This window comes from Chamaea fasciata, unplaced genomic scaffold (assembly GCF_029207755.1).
Source record: "Chamaea fasciata isolate MVZ Bird 193981 ecotype frontalis unplaced genomic scaffold, bChaFas1.0.hap1 SCAF_3, whole genome shotgun sequence".
NCBI classification, from domain to species: Eukaryota; Metazoa; Chordata; class Aves; order Passeriformes; family Sylviidae; genus Chamaea; species Chamaea fasciata.
The window spans coordinates 10,360,376-10,370,382 of NW_027094088.1; the positions used below are offsets into that span (position 1 = coordinate 10,360,376).

Sequence of the window (10,007 nt, forward strand, 5' to 3'; positions counted from 1 at the left end):
GGCTTTAGACAGGAGCACTTCTTTGCAAGAGGACATTGGTTATGCCAGTTGTGGGAGCCAAAATACGTTATAAAAAATTTAAATGACAGTATAGCTAGAGGGAAAATAATAAAAATTGAAAATACGTATTGAAAACAACAAATGTCACATTCTATTTTGTATAATGGCATTTATTCTGCCAGCAGTCTTGTGGCAGTCACAGAACCACTGTGTGGGCTGAACTTTTAATTCCTTAGTGCTTAATTAGGGAGGTGCAGTGAATCCATAGCTCCCCAAGGAAGAGCAGCAGATATCCCATGTGGTAGTCTGGAAGGGCTCTGTTGTATATGGGATGGGAAGCCCTGCATTTCAGGAGCAAGGGGAGGGAGGATATTGAATGTCTGCGGAGAATAAAATAGCTATTTCAGGATGTGACACAGGCCTGCCCCGGGTCTGCACCACTCATTGTTATTGGGCTGATAAATCTCTCACTTCTCCCAGTGCTGGGCACTGTGAGTGGTCAGTTATTGCTGTGTTCCCTCTGGAAGTGTCTCAGCAGCAAAAGAATGAGAAATCTGAGATACATAATTTTAATTTCACACACATCTACTCCCACAGAGCGAGACCAGTGTTCTGGTCTTGGGTCATGCCCTTTGACTTCCCTCCAGTTCATCTGTAGTTGTGTTGGAGGTGAAGAGCGCCGGTATCCCAAGCAATGTGTGCACAAGGCATTTTGCAATTTATTTAAGGAATTACAATCCTAGCTCTGAGAGCCCTTTATACAAACCCATCCTGGGCTGCCAGGGTCTGACTTTTCTTACCTGTGCCCTGCAGAGACACTGGTCAGAACAAGGTGTGTAGCTGCTTTAGATCAACTCTGGCTGCAGAAGTCTCAGGTGTGCTGTTGTCTCCTCCTCTTGCTTAGGTCCTTAGACAGTCACACCTATAAAAACTTCCAGTACTGTCCCCAGCTTCCCTCTTAAACCCCAGGGGCTTTGGAATAGCCAAGCATAAGTGTCCTGGAGCACTAGTGTCTCTAATCTGCTGGAGCTGGTGACTAACCTTGTCCAGCTCAAACCACTCTGCACTGCTTTATGAATTTGCAATGAATTGCATTTCAGTTCTGAGGAGAATAACTTGTTTTGCTCCACTGAGTTTGGAAGCAGCAGAAGTGTTCTGCAAGAGAGTGTTTAATGGCTCTGAGTAATGACTTACCAGCATTTGTTTATTATCTGTGAAAGAAAGAAAATGTCATGGACAGAAGGATATTTTTTTTCTCCACTCTTAGGTCTTTAGCAAGAAGTTTGTGGATGTCTATCTATGTTCAAACAGTGGAAGGTTCCATGGAATTCTTTCCCAATCCCTACTGCTCCTCACCCATGTGCATGGCAGGCTGTGAAACACATGGAGCCCTTGCTCATTCCTTGGTTCCTGCTGCCTTGGACAGTGCTAAGTTAGGATTTTGCATGATACTGATAAACACTAAATATGTGGCTGCTGCCCAGAAAGGTTTTGTTGTTCAGGCTCAGTCATTTGCTCACAGTTGACATTTGCCTGGTTCAGAGTTTGCCTGGCTCAGGGTTTGCTTGACGCTTTGCTGTCAGTGACTGGTGAATTCAGATGCTGCATTTTGCATGTTCAAGCTGTTGCATGCAAAGACAATTTTGTGGAAGTGAATGTGAACGTTTCTCTCGGTGTGCAGCAGGTCAAAATACAATGAAGGAACTTCTCTGCTAGGGTCAGTCAGCTGTGATTGCACCTCATTGCTTTTTCGTTCCATTCACACAGAAATGTAGGGTTGGTGTATAGGTGACTGTGTCTGACTGTGGCTTTAGGAATAACACCTGGCTGTTGTAAATGCCATTCTAATGTAAATGTAATGACATTCATCTGAGATGAATGTCAGTGAGTGTAGCTGAGCAGGCACTTGAAGTGAGTTTCTTCTGTCCCTCTCCTCTGTCCTTTCCTCTTAAAAACAGCCGAAGTGTTTATGTATCATTTTGCTCCCCTAATGAGTAGAATGTGTTTTAATGCATGAAGGGTTTTTTTCATGTCCTGATAAACACAATGAATAACCTGAAATGCTTTTCTCTGCAGATGTGGAAGCTATCCCAGAAAGCAGAAATTCAAAAAGCAGGTCTAGGGAGCAACAAAGCTCCTAATTCTATTACCCACTACCTGAGCTGTGGGCCAAGTGGTGAGTTTCCTGCCCAACCTGTAAATGAGATGAATTTCATTTACTACAAACTAACAGCATTCCATCTCAGCCCCAGAGCACATTGCATTAACCAGATGTAAATCCTGCTTGCTTACCTGGCTTCTCTCACGCTCACTCGTTAGGCCGGGGCTGGTGGCTCTGCAGAGCTTCTCCAGAGGCAGAGAACCTCATCCAGCTTTTTGCCTGTAAAAATGATTTATTTTTATTTTTTCAAAACCCTGAAGAAGAAGGTACAAAGAAATCCCATTAAGAAATAACACTGAAGTCACTTTTTAGATAGGGATAGGTAAATTTGAAAGAACAGTTGAACAAAACTCAAGAGTATTCAGTACCCCACAGAATCTGCCTTTTTACATAGCTTGGTTTTGGTGTTCTGTCCTCTTCTCAACTTCCCTGAGCCCCTTTGGTGCATGCTGTTAGTGCTGTTAGTGACTGAACTCTGTGTGTTGTGCCTCTACACCTGAAGCTTTTTCTTACGTTCTTTTCTCTTTCTGCCTTTTGACTGAACACAGAGAGAAAAGTGTCCTTCAGTATCTCAGTGTGAAGCCTTTATATCTGAAGTAACAAGACAGCGGCTGTAGGAATCACTAATAAAAATTAAGGGAATTTTTTACATTCTTCGTGACTAGAGCAGGCAAGAAATAAAAATCTACCTACCTACCTTCCTTCCTTCCTTGAATCAAGGAGCTCTACTGGAGTCTACTGCCGAAAATGTGTAGATGGTCTTAGGAATTATTGCACATTGCACTGTTAAGATCTACTGAATAAAGGACAGTTCTCATCTCCCTAAGGACCAAGGATTTTAAGGTCTCAAGAATTACTCCAGGGAAAAAAAAAAAACAAAACAAAATAAAACTTCTTTCATCTTCTGTTTTTGAAATTAGTCACTGATTTGCTTAAGCTTCTGCTAATAATTAGCCAAAAACCCCCAAAACTAGCAGTTTCTATTTACGTCTGTAAATCTAAAGGAAATGCCGTAGAGTTTTGTTGAAATGGACTGTATATACAGATACAAAAACCTCACAGCTACTGGCACTTCACTGCCTTATTTGGTTAGCGTAATCTGCATGAAATTGCTCTTAAGAAAGTTTATGCTGATTTTTGTTGCATACTGCAAGAGAAATTTTTGTTTACATCCATGGAAAAGCTCAGTAACTAACAGAAGTGGGAGTCATGGGATAATGGTATTATAGAGACACTGTTTGTCTTTTCTGTTTTTCACATTCCCAAGTTACTCCGCATATATATGTTCAGATGTTTCTGACAGGAAATTGTCAGGTATGGTTTTCCTATAACTTTTATTTTAATATAAGGCTGTTTTCCACAAATGCCATTTCCATGATAAGACTGTCTTATGATGTTTGTGTATTGACTAATTTTTTTTTTTTTTTTTTACTGTTTGTCTTTTGACATGAGCTGATTGTGGCTTAGGAGGTTTCTTCATGGCAAAAAGAAATGTAAATAATATCATATGCATTTTACAATCAGTTCCCTCTAAGGATATCTTTTACTAGATACGTTTTGTTCATTATTGATTTATATTAAAGTCAACAAACCTTATTGGTACATTTGGTGGTTGTATGTATTTGTCTGGAAAGATTTGCAGCAAGCTCAGAGGAAGTGGATGGAAACTGAGACCCAAAACGAGTTTTCTATTTTATTAAAGCCAGTAAGCACATTCCTGTTCCTCATGTTAAGGGCTGAGTTCCCTGTATCACCTCCAAGTGTCCAACACGCAGGTGCATAATGTCACCTGCAGCTTCCTCAGAAGGTGAGCCCCACTGCTTAAGGCAGTTCAACAGATTCAAAAGCTTGAAATCTTGTCAAAAAGGGGGAAAAAGAGGCATGCCCAGTAAGCTTTAGAAGGGGAAAATTTCTGTTTGTTTTCTTTAAAATTAGTTTCTTCTGAAAATTTTTTGTGATAAAATGGGCTAAAAGATCTATAAGGGTGTAGCGGGTATGACAGACAATTCAAATGCCATAAAGATTAGGAAAATCTCTATTAGCTCTGACAGCGGGTTCAAGCTCATTTCAGGGCCTGTGCCTGGGTTCTCCTCACTCTCTGCTGACAGAGGACTGATGCAGCTCAAACTCCCTAACCAGAACCATTTGTCATGTTACTGTTAGAGAAAAATGCATGGCTTGAACCAAGAGATTGAAACTGCAGTGCCAAATGCTGCCCATGCTGCCAGGATCCGAGCGGCGGCTGTGTCTGGGAACACTCACTGTCACTGTCACGACTCTGGCACACACATGTGTGGAGCGCTGCTGGGCACATGTGACTGCCCTCACCACACCTGGATGTGTCCTTTCCATCCCACAGGGATCCCCTCCCATTCCACTGACTAGCTCAGGTCATCTCAAGCTGTCCGCTTTGCTTTGCAGAGAAGTTCCATGGCACTTGAGCGGTCACATGGCTCTCTGTACTCTGCTGATTCCCCTCTTCTTCCTTTCTTAATCTTCCCAGTCTATGCCCTTAAAGGGAAATAAAAAAGCAAATTTAACTTCGGAGCAGCTTCACAGTTCCTGATACTCCCAATGCCAGGGATGCACACAGCAGCTGTGGGGACTGTGTACACAGGAGCACATGCACCCCCTTTGTACCCCAGGAATCCCAAACGCTGCACTGCCAGTTCCAGGTTACAAAGGAGGTTCTCATGCCATACAATGTGTATGTTTTATTTATTTTTCTGATAGTCTCTGAGGATTTAGTAACATTCCCAACATATATGATTATTATTTCTAAATTTTGTCCAGGACATGATGCAGCCTAACAAAGGAGCTCATGTGTGATTTTTAGGGGTAGCTGATGATGTATATGTAAATAATGCTTTGATATTAATAAAACTGCCTTAAAGGAATGTACCGAGGTGTGAAACAGAACTTAAAAAGCTCTTATTTAAAACTGTAATTTCCTTTACATATTAATTTTTTAATGTTTGCCATTGTATACATTTATTAATGATGTTATTAAAATGCCAAACCAAATAATTTTTATTCTCGCTTTGTGTGTGTATATTTATACACACTTTCTCTGGAAACTGATGTTACTGGAAAGGTATTGGTGTCGTGGTGATGTGTGCAGTGAGTATTTCTTCTGGAAGGAAACTGATAAAACTGTAGCAGAATTTTTCTGGACCATGTGTAGTTTGTTCTGTGTGATTTGTGTAGAGCTGGGTAGCTTTTAACTGTACACTATTTTGATACTATTATTAAAAAAAACCTGATTTAATAAGTAAATACAAAAAGAAATCATTCTAGATTTGCCAAATGTAGTATTTGAAGCCTGGTAGTTATTTTTGCTGAGACAAGTCTCAGGATCCCTTCTGAGGATGAAGTTAGTCACGCTTTAGGCAGTGCAGATTCCAGGATTGTGTATGTCCTTCAAACAATTTGTCGCATTTAAAACATTCTAGGTTTAAAAACCTTGGCAAGTCAAATCTAATACTCTTTTTTTGAAGTGATAAGGGATTTTGGGGTACCACAAAGAAAAACTTTATGGGGGAGGGACAGTGAATGGCAGAGAGAGCAAGGTGAATATTACTTTTAAAGACACATCCCAGTGTTTGAATGTGGAGCTAATTTAGTGCTGCATTTGTCAATTCAGAGCTCATTCATCAGCCCAGTATTCCTGAATACCAGATGTTCCTTTTCTCCTATAAAATCACATGTATCTGGATATCTCTCTAATGACTCTTCCTACAGCTGCAGCATTTTTTGGTCACTTCTTTCCCACTGGCCATGACTCCCAGCATAGATGGGGTTGATTTGTGTCTGTCAGAAGTGGAGAACTGAAACTGCTGGATGGTGAAGGGTTCTGTCACTAAGAGCTCTGAGAACAGATGCCAGATCCTTCCAGATGAAGGAAAATGTCGTAAGGCTTTGAGTGAAGGAACTTGCCTTACTGTAGATGATGATTTTTCATACTCTGTTAATAGTAATTGTTCATTCACCTGAATCACAAATCCTTTTATATGCTTTTAATTTATGCTCCTGTAGTTTTAGTTTCAGTTCATCTCAGCCTGTGCTGATGCTCTTGCCCTGGAGGCATTGTTCGTACTGATATTGTCCTTGAGCTGCATCCAAAAGCCTTTACCCCCATCAACTTCAGAATCCATCCCTCACTCACTGCTTCCCTGGCTTTGGGTTTTGGGGGGAGCTCGTTGCCATGGGATGTTTACTGGACTTGAGGGAGTTTCTGCTGCTTCTGTCTTCAGCACACCATGATTGAAAAATGACAATCAAATGCATTTCCTGTAGTGTAGGTTTTTTTAGGTAAAAAACATAGAAAGCAATGTCTAGTAGGACATCAATGGGTGCAGGGACAGTCACTCTGTCCTGGGGGTATTGACAGGTGTTCTACAACTTGGACTTTGTTCTTTCCTAGTGATGTCAAGTTTAAACCTTCAAGGCCAGTCCCATGCCTGGGAAATTCTAGTTCTATCCATTTACTGATAAAGACTGTAATAGTATTTAAATAATGCCTTTTCTACTTACTAGCTCTTCAGTGGTAGATTGCAAAATGTCTTTTTAAGAACATTGTTAAAGTTCTGATAACTGAAGGGCAGTATTTTTTCTCACCAGATCATACAATACAAACTTACATAATTGAAACAAATTAAAAAGGAGTAAGCCATTTTTTTCAGGTTTTATTTGTAATGAGATTTTTTCACCAGTTTTGCTCGACAAAATCTATGAGTAGTAGTAGAAAAATGAACTTCCTCTACTTGATGTCTTCATTGAAGTGTACGATGATGGGATCATGGCCTGTTGATCTCACAAACTTCAGGAAGTCATCAGGGCTTAAGCCCATGGTTGCAGAATTTGTCATTGGATGAAAATACACCTTTTCATGGCCCCCTTCGAGCAAGGCAGCGTCCAGCACCAGCCTCACATCTCCCTGGTCACAGAAGAGGGCGAGTGGCGTGGCACAGCCCTGGCCCACTTTGAGTTTTTCCAGCATGGCATTTTCATCAGCGAATCTTAGGTTTCCACTTCCAACCCCCAGTTTTTTACCAAGTTCATTTAAATTGACCTGCCTATTGTGCAGGACAGTCACCAGCCAGAACCCTTTCTTCTTTTTGTCTTTAAGAAACAGGTTTTTACTGTGACCTCCTTTCATGTGTTGGACGTGCGGCATCATTTCTTCAACAGTGAACACCTGGAAAACAGCACCACTGTGGTGTCAGACTCTATATCCCATTAGACTCCCAGCCGTGTGCTGACAGTATCTTTTGTTAAATATTTAGAAAATACTGGATGTTCTACTCGACCTAAAAGCTGTACCCTTTTATGAAGGAATTTTAACAGAACACGAATAAAATGTCATGAACTGCTCTGGCACACTTTCAGAATCATTTCTGTCTCGTGTGTGCAGCAATGTCTCGCTTTAAAGGCAGCGCTGGGAGCGCTCCCGTTTGCGACTCCACACCATTGACGTGGCTTGTAACTGGCAGCGAGTAAAAGTTCGGAAAGCATCTTGGATGCCGCCGACTTCAAGGAAAAGAAGTGGGTGAGCCGCTTCTCAGACCACGGGGGGGAAAGGGGGTGGATCTGAGGGCAGAGTCAAAGCGACCAAAAAAATGCCCTCAAACGTTCTGCCAGGTCCTGCGAGAACTTCTACGTTGATACTTCTGCTAAAACCCCACGCGCAGGACCTCATCCCGCTCTGATCCCGCTGTGCCCCGCTGGCAAGGCAGGGGTTTATTCCCGGATTTTCAGGAGACTGCCGTACCTGGGGGTGCTCGGCGGTGACGGTGGCGATGCCCAAGTCCCTCAGCCGCCGGTCCAGCGCCTCCCGCAGCTCCGCCGCCATTGCGACCCGTCCCGCTCCGCCCCTGCCGCCGGGCCGGGCACGCCCACGGGCGGCATCCTGCTACAAGGAACGGGTGAATCCATTAAACTTGCACTCGTTTTTGCTAAGGAACAACTTCCCACGGTTCTGACCGTGGATATGAAATGTCTGCATCCCACCTCAGCCTCCCCTCCCGCACAGTTCAGTACATTTCACGCCCCTTAAAGCACTTTTCTTCTCAAATAGTGAGATTAACGGATTGCTTCGACACACATTCCATGTGAACTATATTTGGTTCAAAAGTTGGTTTCAAACAGGTATTTGTCTCCATTTAACCTTTTTTTTTTTTTTTTGGTACATGCCCTTACTCTAATTCCATGTTCTGGCATGCTCCTTATTTACAGTTTTGCTGAAAACACATCTAGATAAGAAAGTTACGAAAAATTCAAAGCTAAAAAGAAAATCAAAATACCTGATACACCCTAAAAACAAAAACTCCGTAATTTGTATTTTTTTTTTAAAAGGCAACCAATAATAATCAGGAATTGCAATTAAGGGACAAAGCCAAACAATAATGGCCACACAATTGGAAAATATTTCTATAACCCAAACCATCACCCTGACCTATGACATCAGTAATTATTTGTTTTCAGTTTGCCCTTCAGAAAAACGGGCAATCTGTAACAAGCTTTAAATTAAAACAGTATGACTCTGTGGTTAAGAGACATGTGGATAAAATATGATCCCACACTAATTCCCAGAGCCTTACAGCAGCACACAGGAAGATTTCAGGCAGCATCCAGTGGAAGATCAACTCAAAAAGCAGATTTGCAGTAAACTCTGATGACTGTTTCGCATGCTAAATCTATCTTTCCAGTAAAACGTTTTTCAGGTCAGTCCCAGGCAGTCCCAGGATGTGTTGCCCTCACAGTGTCCCTGTGCCAGCCCTTCCTTCCCAAAGTGTCTTCCTGTGCTAGAACACTGACTGCTTTTAATGTGCTTTGCACAACTTTTGGTATTTAATTTTTTTTTTTACTGTGATCTATTTTTGAGATTCTTTTTCCCATTTTACCTGTGGAGAAACACTCAAGGGCCCTGTGCATTTCAAGGTGTCAGTACCCTGCATTTGAAATGCAGAATGCTTATTTTTTTTTAACACTCAGCATCATAAATGAGCAAATATTTGTAGGAAAGATGCTGAGGGCAGCAAAACACATGGTTATGAGTCTTGCAAACGTGTGGAAAACCACATATGTGAACTATCACGGGTCCCACATTATGGACAAAGAGCATGAAATACACAGCTCAAATATATGTAAAGGAACTTATGGCCATTACTCATCACCCACGATTTGCGGCGTCCGGACAGGGATCGACACAACATCAGCACTGTCCCAGGCAGACCCTTGGGATTATCTCTGGGTTCTACAACCGGCACTAACCAGGTAACATTGAGGATTTTTATTTTCCTCCTAGATTTTTGTTTGCTCCATTAAGTGGCGCTATTTTAGAGACGCCTGAGAGGAATGACAAACTTGGGTCTGCTGGTAGATAAAACTAGCACAGAGAGATAAAAGAAACAATGGGAAGGATTCCACTGATTGATGAATGGAAAAGATATTTGCCTTTACAAACAAACTGTAGGTTTGCTGATAAATGAAACTGGATATTAAAAGATGAAAGAAACAATGGGGGAAACCCATAAATTCCATAAGAATTAAAAATTAAAAGGGAGGGGGGTAATACATTAAAGGGGAATTTTAGGTATTGGGCACTTTAGGAAGTCTGTAACTCTCAAGTACCTCAGCCAATGCGGAAAGAGCGAGGGAAATGCGGCCGAGGCATCAGGAGAAATAGGAGGTTGCATCCTCCAAAATTTGAGAGACCCCAGGGGAAAAGCCCCATGGCCTCTCCCTTTATTCGAATAAAGTAAAAGGTCTCCTCTGTCTCCGTTTTGGACATAAACCTCTGGCGTTTGTGGATTAATTTTCCTAACACGCCAAATTAGAGAGGACT

General features: G+C 41.9%; 2 protein-coding genes across 7 annotated transcripts in view; one reads left to right on the forward strand and one right to left on the reverse strand.

Moving 5' to 3' along the window:
• Nucleotides 1-5,335, forward strand: part of CCDC88A (coiled-coil domain containing 88A) — a 66,624-nt gene extending 61,289 nt beyond the window's left edge. For all 6 annotated transcript variants that reach the window (XM_066177925.1, XM_066177926.1, XM_066177928.1 and 3 more), the window contains 2 exons: nucleotides 2,077-2,176; nucleotides 2,710-5,335. In XM_066177925.1, coding sequence (XP_066034022.1) covers nucleotides 2,077-2,141 — 65 coding nt within the window. In that variant the 3' untranslated portion in view covers nucleotides 2,142-2,176; nucleotides 2,710-5,335. The remainder of the gene's footprint in view (nucleotides 1-2,076; nucleotides 2,177-2,709) is intronic.
• A 1,500-nt stretch (nucleotides 5,336-6,835) lies between these two features.
• On the reverse strand, nucleotides 6,836-8,023 carry LOC136286401 (prolyl-tRNA synthetase associated domain-containing protein 1-like). Its single transcript, XM_066177932.1, has 2 exons — nucleotides 7,932-8,023; nucleotides 6,836-7,358 (listed from the first exon to the last, which is right to left on the reverse strand). The coding sequence occupies exons 1-2, from the start codon at nucleotides 8,010-8,012 to the stop codon at nucleotides 6,921-6,923; spliced, it is 519 nt and encodes a 172-aa protein (XP_066034029.1). The 5' UTR covers nucleotides 8,013-8,023; the 3' UTR covers nucleotides 6,836-6,920.
• Between the last annotated feature and the right edge of the window lie 1,984 nt (nucleotides 8,024-10,007).